The sequence below is a fragment of the Andrographis paniculata genome, unplaced genomic scaffold (genome assembly GCF_009805555.1).
Source record: "Andrographis paniculata isolate CXL003 unplaced genomic scaffold, ASM980555v1 Contig46END, whole genome shotgun sequence".
Taxonomy (NCBI): domain Eukaryota; kingdom Viridiplantae; phylum Streptophyta; class Magnoliopsida; order Lamiales; family Acanthaceae; genus Andrographis; species Andrographis paniculata.
In genome coordinates, this window is record NW_026137580.1 from 4,242,835 (window position 1) to 4,265,524 (window position 22,690).

The following is a 22,690-nucleotide window of genomic DNA, read 5'->3' on the forward strand; positions in this document are numbered from 1 at the left end:
TAAAATTTTATTTTTCTTGAGCCGATAATAAGCACGCTGAGCAGGACCAGAAATAGCATTCAAGTCCATATTCATAATTTTTTTCCTCGTGTGTCATTCTCTTAAATGCTAATTTTTTTTTCATTCTAGTTGCAAAAATTATTGTCTGTGCAAATTTGATTTTTGTAGTATTTTCACAACCATTGAATTTTGCTCTTTAACTTCACTAACATGAGCATCTTTTTGTCTTTATTTTTCTTCTGCTACTTTACTTTTTTTCACCCCATGGGGCGCTCATATGAAGACCCACCAACATTATAATTTAAATTTAACCCACTCTCATCATCGTCTAAGTTAACAAAAAATGATGAATTTCCAGGAGATTCAAAAGCAGTGTTATCTGACGATGATAATACATTAGTGGAATTATTTTGAAGTATTTTATATGGATTTCTAGTTTCATTGTGATCATTAAATTATGCAAAATCTTTTAACAAATTCCAAAAATGATCAAATTTAAAACCTTTTTTGAAACTTGCATCTTCCTTTTAAAACTTGTATCTTCCTTCGTTAGTATCTCATTTACTTGATTTAACTGCAACCAATATTTTAAGGTTACAAATAGAACTTTCAAGCTATATATATTAACAATAAATTTATGAAATAACTTACAATATTCATCTCTAAAGCTCCACTAGGTTTTAAAGTTTTTACTTTCTTGATACAAGCAAGTAACTTTCAAACAACTTTCTCCATGGCTTGGATCCGATTTTGTACAGATATTGCACTACGTATTTCCCAATCAAGATTTTTAATTTGATTGTATGCATAAGTGATTCGATTCCAAAATTGATCCATAGATTGGTGTCTTCCGGTAATTGGATCTTGCGAGATATCTAAATAATATTGGTATAGCACCACATCTTCATCATGACTATAACCACCACCTCAGATGGACATTTTGAGAAGAAATTTTAATAAACTTTTGTTATATTAGAATGAGAAGTTAGTGGTTTTGGTGCAATAATTCAAATAGTGGAAAGATATATTTATAGACAAATTTTGGATAGATATCAAATCTTATCCATTGAAAAACTTAATCTCAAACATTCATTTAGATTTCACAACACCCTAGCCATTGGATCAAAATACTTTTTTGACCAATCTCAATTATTTATATTATATTTGACTATACATATATATATATATACATACTATAACAATCTACTTATCTATATCAAAAGTAATCCGAACCGTTCGTTTGGATTTTATTTACATTTCATCCGTTGGATTGGATATCTATATTATCCAATCAATTATTATATATTATAAATTATAAAAATCCATTTATCCATGTCAGAGCAATCATAAGCGTTCATTTGGATTTCATCTTTATTTCATCCGTTGGATTGGATATCTATATTATCCAATCAATTATTATATATTATAAATTATAAAAATCCACTTATCCATGTCATAGCAATCATGAGCGTTAGTTTGGATTTCATCTTCATTTCATCCGTTGGATGAATATCTATATTATCCAAATAATTCTCATATACTTATATTTTATCTAAAATTTTTATTCTATAAATTATTGGGCATCCAACGAAGGTTTATTCATCAAACTTAGATTCACTTATCAAAACAATATTATTTTTTCAATATGAGTAACTCTTCATCGTCTGATGATGAAGAAGTGAGTAGAATTTTCATGGACTCATTTCAAAAGGATGAAACAGAAATCTCCATATTGATGCAAAATAATGCTTATTTGGAACAATCACTCAATCCCTCTCAATCAACCCATCGAAGCTCTATCCCAGGTCATCGAGTAATTAATCGTGATTGTGAAAGTTCATATCATAATTTATATAATGATTATTTTTCAAATAATCCTTTACATAATGAACAAATGTTTCGTCGGCGATTTTGAATGTCTCGAAGTTTGTTTCTTCGTATTGTTATGCGGTTAAAGATCATGATCCATATTTTCAACAACGGAGAGATGGTCTTTGTAGACTTGGCTTGTCAACCTTACAAAAGGTAACTGCTATTTTTAGGTGTTAGCATATGGTGTACCTGCAGATTTAACTGATGAGTACATTAAAATTGGTGAATCAACAACAATTGAAAGTGTTGAAAGATTTTTCCGTGCCGTGTTTGAAATTTTTTCAACTGAATATCTTCGACATTCTAATGCTAATGATATTGCAAGGTTGCTTCATATTGGATAATCTCGTGGTTTTCCGGGTAAGTTGGGCAGTTTAGATTGTATGCATTGGAAATGGAAAAACTATCTTACGACTTTCGCAGGTCAATATGCAGGTCGTAGTGGATCACAAACTATTATTCTCGAAGCTGTGGCTGATTATGATATTTGGATTTGGCATACATATTTTGGTATGCCATGTGCCAATAATGACATTAATTTTTTAGAATTTTCGCACTTGTTTTCAAATCTTGCTCTAGTATTGCTCCTCCCGCATATTATACCCTTCAAGGGAAAGAATATAATATGGAGTATTATCTAGTTGATTGTATTTATCCTAAGTGGGCTACGCTTGTGCAAACTATTTGTGATCCACGAGGTCAAAAAAAAAAGACTTTTTGCACAGAAACAAGAGTCTTGTAGAAAAAATGTTGAGCGTGCTTTCGGAGTTCTACAATCACGTTGGCATATAATTGCTGGAGTTGTTCGATTTTGGCCAAAAAAAAAAATGCTCTGCATGATATTATCATTGCTTGCATTAATATGCATAATATGATAAATAGAAGATGAACAAGATCTCAGTGCACATATCAGAGAAGTTTTAGAAACACCACCCACATCCGTGGAAATGGCAACCGATGAAACCATCCAACTTCAACAATTTCTTGCCCGACATAAACAAATTAGAGATAAAGATGCTCACTTTGCACTCCGTAATGATTTAATAGAGCATATATGAGAGCAATATAGTAACTCCACTGAATAAGTATTTCGTATTTTATTTGAACTATTATTGTAATATATGTTTTTTTAATAAATTGTTATGAAATAATAATATTACATTATCTTTGTTTAATTATTATATCATATTTGTCTTGATAGCATTTAATTATTTATTTAAAATTATTTTATTTGTAATAGTTATTAATTATAAATATTAATTTTCATATATGTAATTTTTAAATAAAATATAAATTATATGTGTATGAATCTAATGTAAAAATCAATTAAAATTGGGGTGTAATTTATAGATATGAAAAATTATATAAAATAAGAATACATAGAGAATATATTTTTAAAGTAAAAATTGAAGTTTATGATTGAAATAAAATTATTATAGATCATTTTTACGTAGCAATCGCAAAAATGGCATTGTGCATGCATATATCATACGGGAGCAAGCCGAGGGAGAAAAACAACTAGTGTCCCCATTGCCAATATTTCTATTTCTATATCTATTTCTTGTCCAGAACTCAAACACAATCAAACCAACCAATTTTAATTCAAAAATTGAATCAATAAGATTATAATCAATTGATTCATAATTTGACATTACATGATTGACAGACAGACAGACAGATATATACCACATTAATACAAGAATTTACCAACCAATTTGAGGCCATGGATGATTAATATTTGTAAATGGATGACAACTTTATGGATGGGATGGGATGGGATCATGAATTGAATTAATATTTTGGGGACGAAGGCATGGGGGAACTCGGTGGCTTCAAATCTTCATACCTGCAGAACATATCCATTCATTCGTTCATACCAAAAAACAACTATATATAAGTAATAAGTTAGTACTAGTCAGTCTCACATGAAATAAGGTGAAAGAGGTTTGGTTTTCGGTTCAGGCTTCTCATTCACCATCGTTGTTGGTCTGTTGTCTCCCGACAAAATTGGTGCACTCGGAGTTGGCGATGTGGGGGGCTTCAAGTCTTCGTACCTGCAGCTCCTCGAAACAACAACAAACATATCCATTCATTCACTCATACCAAAAAATAATAATGCAAAACAGCCTATAACTTCCCTCTAGTTTTGAAACTCAGCATAAATTTTCTTCTACTTAAAAAATCGTATAGTGCTTCCTTATACTTTAAAAATTGTTGCATGAACCCCTTTTTATATTTTTTTGTGTGATGAGAAGATGATTTTTTATCTACACTTTTTTCCATGGAGGGGGTTTCATGCAACGTTTTTAAAGTATAAAGGGAGTCATACAATTTTTAAAGTATAAGGAGAATTTACGCTGAATTTCGAAACCATGAGTAGTTTTGCCTATATATATATATATATATAACTACTTAACTAGTAAGTAAGTACTAGTAAATCTCACATGAAATAAGGTGAAAGGGGTTTGGTTTTCGGTTCAGGCTTGTCATTCACCGTCGTTGTCGGTTTGTTGTTTCCCGAAAAAGTTGGTGCACTCGGAGTTGGCGTTGTGGGGGGCTTCAAGTCTTCATACCTGCAGCTCCTCAAAACTCATTTACTCATACCAAAAAACAACTATATATATGTATATAACTAGAAAGTAAGTACTAGTTAGTCTCACATGAAATACGGTGAAAGGAGTTTGGTTTTCGGTTCAGGCTTCTCATTTACCGTCACCGTCGGTTTGTTGTTTCCCGAAAAAATTGGTGCACTCGGAGTTGGCGATGTGGGGGGCTTCAAGTCTTCGTACCTTTATTACAAAAACACAACAACACATTTCAGATGCATACTTCCTTCAACAACGTAACGAACATGTGTCATCGATGGATACTCACACAACAAATGGAGATTGTGCTGATGTTGCCTTTGCTGTTGCTGCAATTGTCGTCTTAGTCTCATCCACTTTACTCTCTTCCACAGCCTGCAATACACGAAATGTAACACTATCTATCGAATTATCATCTTATATATTTAAAACCATAGAATCACCAGGCATGCTTTTCATATGTGTTACTTCACTTGTAATTTTTCTATTTAATATTACCTTCTGAGTGGGAATTTCTCCTCCCTTAGATGGTATCTTCTTTAGTAGCTCATCAAAGGGTGTCAAAGGGGCCGTAGTTTCTGCCACCACTTCAACAATTTTAAAGCATGAAAGGTGTCGATTTTTGGCCATGAAAGCCATCAACTCAGCTACCTATTATTGATCAGCACATAAGGGAACATCATACATGTCAAGTTGGTGTTCTAAGCAGAGCATTATAATAGTATAAAGATAACCTGCAGATTGGACACCAGGCCACCAAACAATGTATCCTCCTCCGACAAGGTTAAGTTGTGAGTTTCTTTGAAGGAATCAGTTGGGCGCTCCATTCCCCCGGGCCTCACTATCTGCAAATTAAAAGCTATTGGGAGAAGGATAAACAACATAACATCTATCTTCATTCATTGCCCATTGTTCATTGGTGTGGAAAACATATATAGTACTTTTACATAGTTAGCATACTATAGTGTTTCGCACAAAATGAATATAATTCTTATTCAGTCTATTAACTATTTTGATTAACACAAGAAGGATGAATTATTCAACAAAGTTCATATCAAGTATTCTATATATGTAAATCAAATACAAATACTTCCCTTAAATTTTTATAAGTCATCGAAATAATATTTCATATCCCTTTCAATGGAACTCGATTTCAATCTAATAAACTCACCGTGTAAGGAAGGCCACTAGCAAGAAGCGCTTCTTCGGCCTTCCTTTTCCAACATAGAACTCCCCAAAACAAACTATATTTTCTCAGATCAAACACCGAAAATAAGACAGTGCAACTGTACAAGCAGTTAAGATTAGAACAGAAGAGAAACAAAATGCTTCGCCTTACTTCAAGATAGCAGCTGGAAATCCAAATTTGTTCGTCCCCAGAGAGGTGACCAAAATGAACTGATCAACTTTTGCAGAAGTTGCTGTGCGCCCAAAGTGTTACAGGGATAAACTCAGCATCGAACCATAGATGACACAAACTTTCATTACATGAGAAGCCATAAACTAATAATAGATTATACAGGGACTCAGCTTGCCTGCATCAATCAGATTTTTGGTTGCTTGGTAATCAATTCTGTATGGTCCGGTTACATCGAAAACCTCTTTCTCACTGGCACCAATGGAACATATCACCGTGGATGAATTGCCTAGAGCTGGTAGAATCTCGGCTGGTTTCTCGAGGTCACATTCCACTAGCTCCAGCATATCTATGGCTGGGCTAAAGATGCATATACCGATCAGCAAAACATTATTACAGTATCCCAACTTCATAGTATATATATATATATATACATACATGCCCCTTTTTTAGTCGTATGGTTTTGAGTCTGCAGCATGTGACTCTTACTCAGGGGAGAAGATGGACACAAAACTTTTAATGTGGCACCACAAGTGTGTCGAAGTACTAACTTAACTTCATGTTATGTCAATTACAATGGATCAAAAAGCTATATAATCTTACGGTTATTGCCTCCGACATCCTCAGACTTCATGTCCTTAACGCTCTGTGGAGAGAAAAGAATTGGTTTAATAATGGGGTTTGTCAAATGGAATCTTTACATTGAAAATGGAAAGCAAAGTGACTGGATAGCCATACTTTCACAAGAGGTTCAGCTTTCTGAGTACTTCGAACACCTGCTCGAACTCTAAATCCTAACTTCAACAGCTCCCTAGACAAACCAGGCCCGGCTATTAAGCATAACATTAGGTAAAAGAAATTGATAGTACACTACCTTACAGTTCGTGATCCAACTCTACCGGTAGCACCAGCTACAAACACAAGTTTCTCATCTTTATTCCCAACATCACTCGAAGTAGCATCTAGTGTTGTTGATGACTTGATTTTCATAGAACCTTAAAGGAGTAAAGAATATGATAAATAGGATTACGGGGATATATATATATATATATACTCACATTATACACCACCATATAAGCATTGTCGACACCACAAAGTACAAATTCTATGACAATTTGACACTGTTGTTTACTACACTTGAAATGATGAAGTTCCATGAGGCTCTGTTACATACAAATAATGCAAAAACTGTCTTTTGTAAGTTAAATCACCGTGTCTTTTTCCTGTTATACAAAAGAATCTCCTGCTTATAGCATAATTATGAAAGGCATTCCAACTTACCATCATCCATTCATCCTCCTTTCAAGATAATGAGATTTATAGATAAGGATGGGCTTAAGCTGACTTACGCTAACTAAAAATTTAGACAAGATCTCGGTCATGTTTAACGCAGAGAACATATAACTACAAAGATCTTACATTTTGCACATTGATTTGGAGAGTAACACTAAATAATTTGCAAATTAAATCAATTTAAGGATAAAATTAAATATCGCAATCGTGATAAAGTCTGAATGAGATCTATGCATCCCTAAATATGAAGTACGAGTATTTCCATGGCAGGGACCCCAAATCAGTTCCGCGTACAGAATACAATGAACCAGCATTGCAAAACAAAAAAGAAAAAGAAAGAACAGAAATAAAAAAAAAAAAAAAAAACAGATCATATTCCAAAAGCCCAAAATTCCCAAACCAAGTAAACTCCAATTCCAAAGGGGAAAAATTAGTTAGGAATTGAAAGAAGAAATAGGAAGACATATATATATATACCTGATGGTCGAACATTATGACTCTTAAATCTAAGCGTTGGGGCAATAGTGGAAAACTGCATTCCTGTGTGCCCACGTAGGAATAGCGTCTTCTCCATTAACCGACTAGGCGGAATCCTGCTTAATGTAGGAGACTGAATGCAGCGGACCTCCATTGCAGCTCACTAGTTTCCTGAGCTAGCTAGATTGTAAATAAAATAAAATTGGAGATATGTATATGATCCATAACCAACGAATGCTCCTGGTCCTGGATAATCCCCTGTGGCGCGATCGCGCTAGATTCGAAGAAAATTGCTGCCACATGTTTTTTTAACTGTACGTTTGTATTCGGTTTGCAAAAGTGGAATATTTTAAGGGCCCATGAACCAACCACCCGAGATCAGAATATATGAACGCACATCTACACACGGACTTCTGTTGTTTTGTGTTTCCCGTAATGTCAATAATTGATAATATATTTATATTGGGATTAAAATTGATGAATTTTTATTATATTAAGATAAAAATAATTTTTTTTTTAATTTTTAAAATATGAGTGTATTCAATAAAGACTTTTAAAAGTGTTTTAAAAATCTGGACGTATTCAAATAAAGACTTTTAAAAATATTTTAAAATTTTGACGTATAAAATCTTTGTTAATAAATATATATTTTGATGAATTTTTAAAATTATTATTATTGTTGTATACGTGATAAATGATATGATAATATTTTTTAATATTATTAAAATTTATTTTTAATAAAAATAATAATTTCAAATTATTATTTATTATCATTTTTCTGAAAATATATATTTTTATATCATAAATATAATATTTAAATAATATTACTATCATAATAAATATATATTATTGTTGTCTTTTCTTTTTAAGTATTAAATACAATATATTGTCATTCAAATGTGGTTCTTCCTTTTCAATTATCAAATACACGGTATTATCATATTGGTGAGAGTGGAATAAATATTTTTTTTTTTGTTGAACCGTTAATTTATATTTATTTACTTTTTTATTTTAATATTTATTTCAAAAATCGTAAATTATATTGTTTTACTTTATTTATATATATATTTATTTTTTATGTAAAAAATTATATAAATAATAATAATAACTAATAAAAAATATACAAATAATTTCATATATTGAATAATAATATAATACTAAAAACTATAAAATAAAATATATTAATATACAATATAGTAGTGTTATACCATATGCTATAATATTTTTTTACATTATTAATAATTATATATTATTTATTTATTTATTTATTTTATAAAAAGATAATAATATATAATAAAGTTAATTATAAATATATTATATTTATAAAATATATGTTTAACAATCCTATAAAATTTATATAAATCCAAAAGAATTCAATCAAATCTGTAAAAATCTTTCTAAATAAATTATTAAAATTCATCAAACTTAGGGGGTGTATTCAAGACTCCGTAAAATTTTGTTGGACTTTCAAAATCTGGGATATTCAATCTAGATTTTTAAAAGTCTTTTAAAATCTATAGGTATTCAATCTAAACTTTTAAAAGTCTTACTTTCAAAGTCTATGGCAAGGTGAATTTCAAACCAGATTTTCATATTGAAGAGTGTGGTATGAACTATACACGTTCACAAATTGAGGACAGGTTGTTGGGGTTAGCTCACCCTCGCGGGATCGCGACCCTTTGTCCCGGCCTTTGTAGCCCGTGTGTCGCCCAAGGCATTTTAATAGATTTTAATGGAAAAATATAAAAATTTTGTATATGATAGAATATTTCCTGATCACCAGAAATTTTGATAAAATTTTAAAATTATTATTATTATTATTATTATTGGTGTTGCTCCTGTTGTTAATGTAATAAATAATATGATAATATTATTAATATTATTATTATAATTTTAATAAAAATAATAATTTAAAACTAAAATATATTAGCAAATTATTATGAATTTTTTTAAATATTTATTTTTATATTATAAATATAATTTTAAAAACTATTATTATCATAACAAATATGTATTATTGTGGTCTTTTCTTTTCAATTATCAAATATAATATATTGTCATTTATTTATATTTGTATTAAAATTAATTAGTTTTATAATTAAAAATAAATAAAATGTATCAATATTTATATTATTACCTAAAGAATAAAATTTTAGATAATATAAAATATAAAAAATACAAAAAACTAAATATAATATCAATAAATACTATATAAACTTTTTTTAAAAAGTAAAATTTATTGAGTATCTCTGCAAAAATATCCAAGAGATTTTTACAATTTTGTTTTTAATATATATATATGCTTGCTAGGATTCTAGCTGAGGAGGGAGGAGAATCTCTGCAGTAGAGATCCCCTCGGTTGGTCTTACAATCTTATTTTTTATTAATTCTTTTAATCGAAATTGTTATAATCTTATTGTCTATCTACTAGTCATGTTGTTTGAAGCACTTTTAAGATTGTTTTTGGTTGGGTTTTTTAGATTTTTTTAATTAAGTTTTAATAATTTTTCGATTTGATAAAAATATATATAAACGTGATATTTTGAATATAAAATTAATTTAGTTTCAACAATTAATATCCGAGTCTTTTGCACGTTGAATTATTGAAATATTTTATTAGATAAATTAATTGAAATCAGATTTGGCTCTATGCGAATTTAATCCTGCATATTGTTGCGTCCGGTTGATTTCAATATTTGTGCGAAATTCGATCATGCGTCGATTTAACTATCTGTTTTCAATTTTAGAAGTTGGTTATATATATTTGGTTCGTGTGCAATTAGATATATATATTGCAATTATTTTTATCTGTTTTATATATATTTGGTTCGTGTGCAATTAGATATATATATTGCAATTATTTTTATCTGTTTTATATATATATTTGGTTCGTGTGCAATTAGATATATATTGTGTATAAAGGGGTATTTGGCAAATAGCTTTTTGAAGAGCTTTTAGCTTATTGAACAGTTTTTAGTTGTTTGACCGGTCAAAAAGCTAATTTAGATGTTTGGTAAATTAGCTTTTTGGAATAGCTTTTTGGACCAAAAAAGCTAATTTCTAAAAAGTTAATTTATTCAACGTTTTGAAATAGCTTTTTTTTGTAAAAAAGTTTTTATTTCTTATATGCCCTTAAAAATTTATAATGTATTTTACACAAATAAATATATTTTTATTATTTATTAATTATATTATAATATTTTATTATATTATAGTTTTACTTTTATAAATTTAAAATAATTAATTTTTATATAAAAATTATTTTAATTGTAAAATATATAAATTTATTAAAATCAACGTAAAATAGAAAATATAAATATTAATAATTTATTTTTATATTAAAATTACATTATATAAATTTTATACTAAAAATAAATTAAATTTATTGAAAATTATAAATATAATGAACTAATCGATAACTAACATAATAAATATATACACGAAAAATTTATTATTTTATATTTTACATCATTTTCAATAGAAAAACTATTTATATATTTTTTAATAAAAATATATTATTTTTTAAATCTAACTGTAATAAAAATAAATACTTTTATAACATTTTTACAATTTTTAATAACTAATAACAAAATATTTTTAATATTCTAAACTCAAAAGAACATAATTGAATATATTAAAAACAAAAATAAAATAAAAATGTCCTCAATTGTCATTTTACGTATAAACAACTAATATCAAACAGTTGTTTTACCAAACATTTTAATACAAAAAGCTAATCAAATCAGCTAGTCAAACCAGCTAATTGAATCAGCTAACAACTATCAGCTAATTGCCAAACACGCCCTATATTTATTTGTTTGACTGTCGGTTTCAATGATTTTGATACCTAGTTAGATTAATTAATTTTGTAATCTAATAATTGATTGGTGTATAACTAAAACAACTGCAGCAGTGGTAGCACGTGCCACCACTAATTTTATCACACTAAAAGAAATTTTTTATAATTAAATAATTGTGCTACCACTAAAAAGTTTGAGTGTCCCCACTTAAAATTTGAATGTCATTATTATCCAAAAATATTTTAGTGGATTATTTAAAATTTAAACAGTCATGAGTATCCAAATAATTAAAATACAATCCAATAAAAATAATCAATTTATATTTAAAATATATATATAATAGTATTATAATATTATTTTCTATATCATTAATAATAATTTATTTCTATAAATATTAATATTATTATTTTAATATATATTTTTTAATATATCTATTGTGCCACCAATAAATTTTTTTTTCTAAATCCGTCTCTGCGTGATTGTTCTTGAAATCGTATTAAGATATGAGCGGCTGTCATTCATTTATTATTATAATTTCTTGAAATAATTTGTGGAATTTGAATTATTCTCAAATGTTTAAAAAATAATTTGCTTCAATTGAAAATTTCATTTGTATTGAACACGTATGATTAAATTGATTATTTAAGTGTAGAATGATATGTGTGTGAATAAGGGCGCAATTATGACCATGCAATCTGGGTGTTTATTTATTCATCTATTCATCTATTTAAGGGCAAATCAATTGATTAAACATGCATCCATATTAATGAGTGTGCAATTAGAGTTGGACTTGCACGTTCATATATGATAGTTGTTAGTTTAGTTTATTTATTTAATTTTGATTAAAATAATTTTGCAATTTGGCAATATATAATTGTGAATATTTATATGCAACTATGACTATGCATCTCTAATCAGTTTATGGAATTACACGGATCAATTTATTTGATATTTGTATCAATATAGTGTTCTGATTTAAACAGTTGATTTATAAACATAATTGTGAATTCATTCTGATCCGTTTGATGATCGGTTAAATTTGAGATACAGTAGCATATGTTTTTTACATTATGTATTTGTTCAAATTCGACTATAATTACTTAATATATATTAATTTATAGTATATTTGGGTGGCATGTTTGTTATTTGTATAGTTTCGTTGCATCTAGTACTTTTTTGGACTACTAAATTATTTTAATGAGTTCAGAAATTAATTGTTGTTGCTAAAAATTTTCATTTGTATCCGATTTTCTTTAAGGTGAAATTAATTAGTAATAAATAATATAATATATTTTATAAATTGGTTGAAACAATTATGCTGTCAAAGCTCAGTTTATTTTATATATTAAAAGATTGTCTGTGTGACTCATAAGGATGATGATTGACCCAAAGGCAAGTCAACGATTAAGTAGTTACATACATGTTTAATGAGCCAGTAATTTGTCAAAATAAGTTCATTATTGGCGAGCCAGTAATTTGTCCAAAGATAATTGTTGATGTTGCTCGATAACTTATTATATGATTGCTAGTTTATTTTATAAATTCGCATATTGAACATTCAGTTGCTTATAGTCATATGCATTCAGTTGCTTATACACATTCCTTATTTTTATGAAATCAGACCCATATACATTGACCATAATTTTGATTCTAATTTGGATTAAGAAAATTACAAATTCATTAATAATGTTTGTTACGTTTTGATGGTGAAAATCAAGTATTTGAAATTGTCAAAGTAACATCTCTTATGAGATTTTTACTTGATAATGTAAGTGTTTATGTATATTTTAATTTATGTGATTATTCTTCGGCCCAAAGACAAATGATAATTATCAGAATGAAATATACATATGCAATAATATGTATGAGATGGTTATATGATTTTAACTTATGTGAATAGTGCATCAGTCCAAAGATTAGTTTACTGTTTGACATTACTTATTATCCGTATATGATTATTGCAACAAGATGACTACTAGCAATCAATGTTATTGATCAAAAGATTATTCATTGATGTTGCACTTAGTGTTTTGGGATGAGAATTCATTATTATTTAGCTTTATTATGCTTCATAAACATTTATATATATATATATATTGGTCCCAACATGGTATAGGAACAAATATAACCACTGAAAAAGAGTTAATATTGATTCATTTGGGTTGTGTGGACATTGACTTGGCATTAAGAGTAGACCAACTCGTTCATACGGTGAGAAGAACTGCATATGAAATACAGTTATTTGAGAAATGGGATAGGTCCAACACCTAAGTCTGATGATCATTAAGAAAAGTACTCCATAAATTTTTTGGAGGTACGATATCTGATGATATCATTACTGCCAAGAGTTCCTTGTCGAAATCGAGAAACGTTTTACCAAAAGCGATAAGGCGAAAATAAATATTCTTCTTAAGAGTCTCATTACCGTAAGATATAACAACAAATGTAATATAAGGGAGTACATCCTGAACATGTTTAATATTGCTATTAAGTTGAGGGCACTTAAGTTAGACCTTTCGGAAGACATGTTTATCCTATTGGTCTTGCTCTTGAAATTAGTTTAAATTTAGTTTATAGACACTCCTGGGGGTGTATTTTAGTGTAACAACTTACATCAGTGTAGTTATGCAAAATGTTTTTTTCTATTGCCGAAAAAAAAATTGATGGTGAAATATACATCTATATGGGTAACAAAAAGAAAGTTAAAGTTGAAGCCAATAATAATTTTAGATTATTATTAAGTAATGGTAATTATTTGGATTTGAATGAGACATTTTTGATACCATCTTTAGTCAAAATTAAATTTTGATCTCTATTTTGAACAAATTCAGTTATTATTACTCATTCGGATATAGAGTTTTGTTTCTTCCGAAATTTAAAATCGGTTAGAACTAGTACATTATTTGATGATAATAATCTTCATTTGCTTAATTGTGTGGCTTCACATCATGAATTAACTATTGAACATATTTATAAAGTTTTCATGATTGCGGATTCGCTTAATTACTAAAGAGTTTCCACCTAAGTTCTATAGTGAGCATGCTGGACATATGAAAGTGGAACCATATTTTAATATTTTGGTTTATAGAGAGCTAATTAGTCATGTTCAAATACAGTTAATGTTACTTTATTTTATACTGCAGTATCCAGTATGCACTGTTCAATATTCAACATTAATTCAGTATTCAGTTGTTCTGAATTAAAATCAAGGTGGATTAGCTGGAAATAGGCATGTTAAGATCACATTACATGAAATTTCCATGTTGTGCATCCACACTTGATCGAATCTTAGATTATATTGATGTTATGACCACCGATCGGTCTCATTGCGATAAATGCAGTGACGACCGCTTTGATCCGCATTTATTTGATTATAGATAAGATTGGTAAAATACATTAAAGAATTTGATAGAAAAATTTCCATGAGCTCATAAGGTTATTCAATATACATTTACCAAAATGAGAAATTGTTGGATTAAAATTCCAATTGTGGATTAAATGTAACTATTTGAGCTATCCGTAAGATTAAGTCTATGTTAAGTGATCTATAAATTTACTGGGTTTAAATGTATTTAGTAAGTGCGGGTCTCTTATGTGCAAAAATCCAGTAATTTATTAATTGGGTGATGAGAACAATTAATAACAAGATATATAAATTAGAATTATGATCCCAGGTTTAGGCGCAATAACTAATACTTTTCATATCTCATCATGAGAGTAACGACAGAAATCCTAGCAGTTTTCTCAGGAGGATTGGCGCCATAGACTTGAAGAACACAAACCCTCTATTAATTTGGAGATCCGAATCCGACAATGCTAATGAAATCATGTTAGATTTATTACCTTTATTTTCTTATCTCAATTATTTCAACACAATAAATTATGAGTTTAGGGTTATATTCCTGATAAATTTCAATAGAGATCCCCGTCGGTTGGTCTTACTATCATATTTTTTATTATTAATTTTCTTATCGGAATTGTTGTAATCTTATTTTCTATCCACTTGTCATGTTTGAAGCACTTTTAAGATTGTTTTTGGTTGGGTTTTGATTTTGGGTTAAATTTTAATAATTTTTTTATTTGATATAAATATGTATTAATATGATATTTTAAATATTAAATTAATTTTTAATATAATATAAAAATTATAAAATATAAATTTAATTTAGTATAATTTTTTTTAAAAAAAATATTGATGAGTCGTGAAAGTCTTCAAAAAAATTCCAAATCAAACACAATATAGATTTTCTTCCCCTCTCCTCATCTTTCTTTTAACCAAACAAACTTTCAAAATCCACTTGTTTGAGCGTTTGGATTTTGAGTTGGGATTTGAATAGTACAAATTTTGAATTGTAATAGTTGTATAATGTGATATAAATAAATATTGATGTGATGTTTTGAATATAAAATTAATTTTTAGTATAATATAAAAAATAAAAAATAGGTGTTCGATTGATATTTTTTTTAAGAAATAAAATTGGATAAATAGTAAAATTTTGGAGAAATTCTCCAAACGAACACACCATGTACCAATTAATTCATTGTCATTAAACACTACCAAAAAATTGACTTTTTGTAGCGAGTATTTTGTCCGTCAAAATAAGTCTGCTACAAAAAGTAGCTTTTGTTACGAAATTTATCGGAATAAAAAGTTTAATGGTTGGTCAACTTTTTTTTTTTGTATTTATTTCGGTAATTTATCCGTAATAAATATATTTTCGACGGGATGTCGTCCTATATAAATTTGTTACGCAATTCAAACCGTAACAAATATCTAAATGTTGAAAATTTTTGTATATATATAAAATCTATATAGAATTATTTTAAAATTTAAAAAAAAAATTATTTATTTCAGTAATTTATTCATTACAATTACATATGTTGGACGAGATGTTACCATAAAATTCACCCTTGGACAGCCTATATGAAATTGATCTATTTGAAAATTATGATATTGAATTCTCCGACCAACTCAGACCAACTCAAACAGTCTTCGGAATCGGTGTTTCATGCAATGATAACCAAGAATAAACAAAATTTGTGATAAGTAGTAAATATAAAACTAAAAATTAACAAAGGATGAAAAAGCTGCGAACAATGTTTTTTTAAAAAAAAAACTTTTTATTCTTATTTTTTTTTCTAAAATTAAAAATAAAAAAACTATTTTTTATTTCTTATATTGTATTAAAAATTAATATTATATTTAAAATATTATATCAACAATTATTTATATTACATCAAACAACTGTTTAAAAATTCAAAAATAAAAATCAAATTCACAAACAAACACACGAAAATGAAGAAGAATGGATCATTCGTTGGTTTCACACGCATTGGCCTCTTAATTTAACTCATCTCCTTTTAATTCTCTCCATATCTAATTTAGTTCCACACGACATTGTCCAAAATAATTCTCTCAATTCCTTGAAAATGATTCAATTATCATATAATAAGTATATGTATACGGTTGTGTGTATGTAATATATATATATATATATATGTGTGTGTGAGAATATGTATTTGTGTATGTATGTATCAATATTACTCCGGAAAAATCGGTCAATTCTTTATATTTTTACAAAGAAACGAGTATTCAATAATAATTCTATAATATTTTGTTAGATTTTAAAAATTTGGGGTATTTAATTTAAACTTTTAAAAGTTTTTTTTAAAGTTAGGAGATATTCAATCAAAATTTTTAATATTCTTTTAAAATCTTGAAGTATTTATTTTAAACTTTTAAAAGCTTTTTAAAAATTCACGAGGCATTCAACAATTCATAAACTTTAAAAAATCTATAAATTTTATTGGATCTCGATAGAAATTTATAAAAAATTTGTATAGTACAAAATCTCTCATTATAAACAAGAGATTTTATTGAATTTTTAAAATTATTATTATTGTTGTTGTTGTTGTATAAGTGATAAATAATATGATAATATTTATTAATATTATTATAATTTTAATAAAAATAATAATTTAAAATATATTAGTGAATTATTATCAATTTTTTTGAGAATATATATATTTATAATATCATATGTCCCCTGAAGATTACAAAAAATATGTTTAGCACTACTTCAATGCAAGCTACATTAGTGCATCAATAGCACGAAGATATGGTACCTCGGGACCAAATATTTATATATTTTTTTCATTTTCTTTCATTAGCCTAAATGGATATTTGTTGAGATCAATGAATCTAACCACCATTGATATACTAAGAGAGTAAGATTTATTCATATAAAATTATTTTAATATTTTTTGGGTATTAGTGAATTGATGAATACATATCCCAATATTTTACGATCTATTTGTAATGTCAGACAATATTTTGTCTTTCTTAAATATTTAATTTTTCAAATTTTTTTTGGATATTCAACTACAATTTGAAGCTATTTAAGAGTTCCAATTATATTGAAATTGTCAACAAATATTACAATAGTGACAAAATTCGATTCATTTCTCTTTATAAAGACACATGGACATATTAGATCATTAGTATAACCATCTTTTATTAAGCATTCACTAAGACAATTATACCACATTCACCATGATTTCTGAAGTCCATATAGTGACTTTTGCAATTTGATGGAATATGATCTATTTGGGTTTGATTTGCATGCGCAAGATATATTAAATCCCTCATAAATTTTTTATAAAAACATCAATATCCAATGAGTTATAAAGATATGCAGTAACTACATTTAAAAGACACATGTCGAACTTTCTCACACTAATAGGCTCACATGATATATAAATATTATTTTATCAACAATTGAAGAGTATGTTTCACCAAAATCTACGTTAGGTCTTCATGAGAATTTTTAAATACAAAATGGACTTTATATCTCATAATTTCATTAACTTTATTTTATTTTTTTCGTACAAACACCTATTTGTATCCCAATTTTATACAATTTGGTATTTGAACAATTTGTCCAGAGATCTTTTTTGTTTAATAAGTCAAACTTTGATTGAATCGCATCTTTTTATTTCGGTCAGTTATTTCTTTGCCTACATATAAATCCTCATTTTCTTCCATTATATCAAGTTCTAAATTGTATGCGAATGCATTACCAATTATTTTCTCTTTACAATACTAATATTGAAAGAACATAATTGATTGAATTTTCAATAAGTTAATCATGTTCTTCAAGATCATGCTCTTCTAGATCAATTATTTCAAGGTTGATTTCCTTATTAGATTGAGTTTTATCAATATCAATCATGATATTTTCTTGATTATAATAATTAATTCCTATTTTATTTTGAAGATATTTGTCTTTAGAACCGAATGGTTTACCACACTGTAAGCGTATAGTTGATTCATTATTACTTGCAATTTGTCTTTCAGAGACAATTATTTTAGTCGGAGCATTAATTTTTTATATAATTAATTTTTTATTAAAAATATCCTATCAAATAAAATTTAATTTAAAATTTTTATAATTTTCAAAATACCAAAATACACAAACCTATTAGAATACTTTTAATGGATATTAGTATACTTTTTAATGGATATTATTTATCAATATTATAATTTTTTTTTAAAAAAATATAGTTATTGGATTTTTTTAATACCCATACCTTGAAACATCGAAACTAAATTTGTATAACTCGACCTAAACCCCATAGCTAAAGTCTTCATCTTGTCAGTAGGGCCATTGATTTCTAACGTAATTATATACTTCATCAAGATAATTATTTTTTTCTTTTTCTCTTTTTTTTTTTCATTTTTTTTTCAATTTTTTTTTTTTTTGCTTTTTCCTTTATATAAAGATATCATCACTACCCATGATCATTCCTGCATATTATGATTTATTCGTACCCAAATTCCGTTTCTAACTAGTAGCAAAGAAATAAAATGCATCACAAATTGAACTTAAAGTAATTTTTTCTAACATAGGGTTTAAATCGGAGATGGCTTAATCAAAAGAAGGGTACGAGGCTAAAAACGATTTATTATAAAAGAATAATAGGCTAAAAGGCTCAAATTGGCTAACTAGGGAAAAATTATTATGCTAGGTGATAGAGAAAGACTTAATTGAGTTATCTAATGCCCTTATCATTTCCAAAACGCAAGACTCGATAATTGCAAGTTCAATATGCATAATCACTCAAGTTATAGGTCATCTAATTGAGCACTACAAATCACACGAGAAAGAATTTCCAAAAGTTTGAGTACTATTTAGTTTATTTTTCTAATGTAACTTTTGGAACATAGGCTCAAATTCTTACAGGGTTCAAATGTCAACTTGACTCAACATATCATCACTCAATTATCATTAGTCATGCTAGACAAACCTATCACACAAATCACATTTGACTCACTTCAGACTAATCTAAAAAACATGCAAAAGGACAACAAATCAGGCATAAAAAGTAGCACAAAATAAAAAATTTGCCCCAAAATTTTTGCATAACTCTCTCAACACCTAAAGTGTGCATGGTCCCTAATGCAATCGAGAAATAATGAGGAAAGGATTGCGATGCTTCTCTAGAGTCCATAGGGAGGTGCAATGCTACAGTGTGTTGCGTTGTTCCTTGTCAACACCTTTGCATTTGATCGTACACCAATATTGAAGGAGACTTGAGATTTCTCGTTAACTACAAAAATAAACTCACAAAGTGCAACAAAGTATTCCAGAAAGACCATTTACAATAAGAAATCAAAGGAAAGGACGTGCACTTGATTCCACCATGCGAATCCTACCAAACCAAAACAAGATTTCTTCAAAGAAGTGAGTGCAACCAAATCATGACAAACCAAATAAAATCCCTCATATCCATAACTAGTAAGTATCAGGGAGTATCACGGTGCTTGAATTAAACAAAGTAGGTTCAATGTGCAATTCAGGTTATTAATCTGGACTAACATGCCAACAACGCTATCACATCGAAGAAATGATTGACACCAAGTTCTCAAATTCCTAGTCATTAGAGACCTCAAATTGGCAATTCAAGAACATTGATCGTTCTATCTCAACATATTATCTATAACTAAAAATTTAAAGTAGTAAAAATAGAAGGATCGCGAGATACTACCGAATAACAATACCGAAGAGGAAAGAACAATATTGAAGGATAGAGTAACAACGGTGCAGCAGGAGCGACGGCGAACTACTGGTCGACAGGGGAATCGGACTGGTCATTGCAGGTGGCTGGTGGCTGGTGTTGAGCGCGGCTGAATAGAAGTGGCGACGCGGCTGTTTATGGCGGAGCTAGGGCTGCTGATGGAGGAAGAAGGCTGAGGTGATCAACGGTGTCGATGGTCCGGTTCATTGGGAGAGATTCGGTCGAGCACGGTTTGAGTGCAGGTGAAGAAGAAGAACGACGGCAGTCGAACGGAAAGAATGGGGCGAAGGGGAGAGAGGGGAAGAAGAGAAAGAAAGGGGAGAGAGAGGCGGTTCGGTCTTGACCGGTTTAATTTAGGGCTAGGATTAAAATTTAGTTTAAGGAAATAGGCAGGCCAATGTGATAGATGGTGTTTAGTCATGACCATAACTAAAGACTACCTTTTATTCTGAAAATTGGATGGATTAAGGGGAATTAGGCAGTGTGGGAGGTGTTAATTAGCCATGACATGACTAAAGCTACCTCTTAATTTGATTTTTTTTAAGGGGGGTTAAGGAAATTGATGCGCCTTTGCCAAGAGCCAATAATTATTTTCTAAAAGACCTGCACAAAACCATACAAAACAATCAATATTATTATTAACATTAAAACAATAAAAAGACAAGCAAACAATAAAAATTAAAGAAAACAAATAAATGGTTTGGGTTGTCTCCTAAAAAACGCATTTCTTTATAGTTTTGAGCTAGACTTCGTCTCGCATCAATTCTGAATATCAAAATTGGCAACAGGTGCTGACTTTATAGGATCAGGTGAGGATCCCCCGTGGTATGATTTAAAGCGATGTCTATTGGCCACACACTTTTTCTTCGCCTTAAAACTTCGATTCTCCTTATGGTACTTTTTCATGGGCAACAATGTTGATCCCTTAGGAATCCAACTAAATTTTCCGACAATCCTTTTTTCTCTTTTACTCGTTGTCATCTCTTCAGTTGGTCTTTAATCTAACTGCTTTGTCAACACATTTTTTCGTTTACTCTCATCACCAAATTCATAGGTTTCTTGCACCAAAATATTAATGCATTAACTGTATAACGATTCAGATTCAACAGGACATTTAATAGGATTGAAAATATTGAAATGAAATTCTTCTCTATCAAACTCCAACCTGAGTGTGCCTTTTTTAACATCTATCGTTGTTGCAGTGCACATAAAAGGTCTTCCTAACAAAAGAGACGGTGGATTAAAATAGTATGCATCATGCATATCCAGAATATAAAAATCAACATGAAAAATTAAGACACTCACTTGAACTAGTACATCTTCTATCACACCATTAGGATAAGCATTGGTTCGCTCAGCAAGGTGAATAATAATTCCTGTTTCTTTTAGAGGCCTTAGATTTAAAGAGTCATATATTGATCGTGGCATTACATTAATAGCAGCTCCTAGATCTAGCATAGCCTTAGTTATCTCAGTTTTTTCAATCTTACAAAGGAAAGAAAAAACCTACGTGGATCATCTGTTTTAGGTCGTGCCTTTCTTATGAGAACAGGAGAAACGTCTCACCCGCTATAATGTACTAATCCTCTCGCAATTTTTTCTTGTTGGTGCACAGTTCTTTCAAAAATTTTGCATACTTGGAGAATTTGGTTGATAGCTTCCAGGAGCGGGATATTAAGTTCCACATTCTTAAATATCTCCATCATCTCTTTTTTCTTATTTGTCTTTTGTGGTTTCTTCAACCTGTCAGGGAAAGGAGCCGATTTAGTTTCAGTAGGAAGAACCAAATTAGATGTACCTTTTCGTGGATCTCAGCTTCCTTTCCAATCTCATTTTCAATTTCTCCTTCATTGTGCTCCTTTGAGATAGGATTTGAACCATCCACTTTCTTCCCACTATGGAGTGTTATAGCACTCGTATTCTTTAGATTAAGTCGGGAAGGACATTCAATCATCATGTCACTACAAATAGTGATGGCACTGACATTTGCTGGATTTGGCTCAGGCTGAGCGGGCCACTTTCCTCTTTTACGCAGCTGTCTTACCTCATCTGACACTTGATTGATCTGACCTTGTAATTTGTCAACGGTCGATCTCATCTCTTGTTGGAACTGCAGGGTAGTAGTAGCCATAGACTTTACCACGTCTTCCAAAGACGGACTGGAGTTGTTTGTGGGTGTTTGGGGCGGCTGTTTCTCATAGAAACGAAGTTGTTGTATTTGTTGCGTA

General features: G+C 29.2%; 1 protein-coding gene across 3 annotated transcripts; it reads right to left on the reverse strand.

Moving 5' to 3' along the window:
- Positions 1 to 3,447: 3,447 nt before the first annotated feature.
- Positions 3,448 to 7,814, reverse strand: LOC127252736 (protein TIC 62, chloroplastic). 3 transcript variants are annotated; one of them, XM_051277050.1, is made up of 14 exons: positions 7,585 to 7,803; positions 6,689 to 6,809; positions 6,553 to 6,625; positions 6,418 to 6,460; positions 5,993 to 6,169; positions 5,797 to 5,878; positions 5,629 to 5,701; positions 5,192 to 5,302; positions 4,956 to 5,108; positions 4,747 to 4,832; positions 4,533 to 4,661; positions 4,317 to 4,445; positions 3,798 to 3,926; positions 3,448 to 3,718 (listed from the first exon to the last, which is right to left on the reverse strand). In XM_051277050.1, exons 1-14 carry the CDS (start codon positions 7,736 to 7,738, stop codon positions 3,664 to 3,666), a joined length of 1,515 nt encoding a protein of 504 aa, XP_051133007.1. In that variant the 5' UTR covers positions 7,739 to 7,803; the 3' UTR covers positions 3,448 to 3,663. The 3 variants fall into 3 exon arrangements, with proteins under 3 accessions (XP_051133007.1, XP_051133008.1, XP_051133009.1); XM_051277051.1 differs by lacking the exon at positions 3,798 to 3,926 and having other exon boundaries at positions 7,585 to 7,813; XM_051277052.1 differs by lacking the exons at positions 4,317 to 4,445; positions 4,533 to 4,661 and having other exon boundaries at positions 7,585 to 7,814.
- Between the last annotated feature and the right edge of the window lie 14,876 nt (positions 7,815 to 22,690).

What these genes read in the sequence shown, in the direction of transcription:
- LOC127252736 (XM_051277050.1), bottom strand. Translation starts at nt 7,738, where the DNA reads ATGGAGGTCCGCTGCATTCAGTCTCCTACATTAAGCAGGATTCCGCCT. An exon ending in CAAAAATCTGATTGATGCAG is followed by an intron (nt 5,879 to 5,992) that starts GCAAGCTGAGTC and finishes TTGGGCGCACAG; the next exon opens with CAACTTCTGCAAAAGTTGAT. An exon ending in CTCCTTTCACCGTATTTCAT is followed by an intron (nt 4,446 to 4,532) that starts GTGAGACTAACT and finishes GAGGAGCTGCAG; the next exon opens with GTATGAAGACTTGAAGCCCC.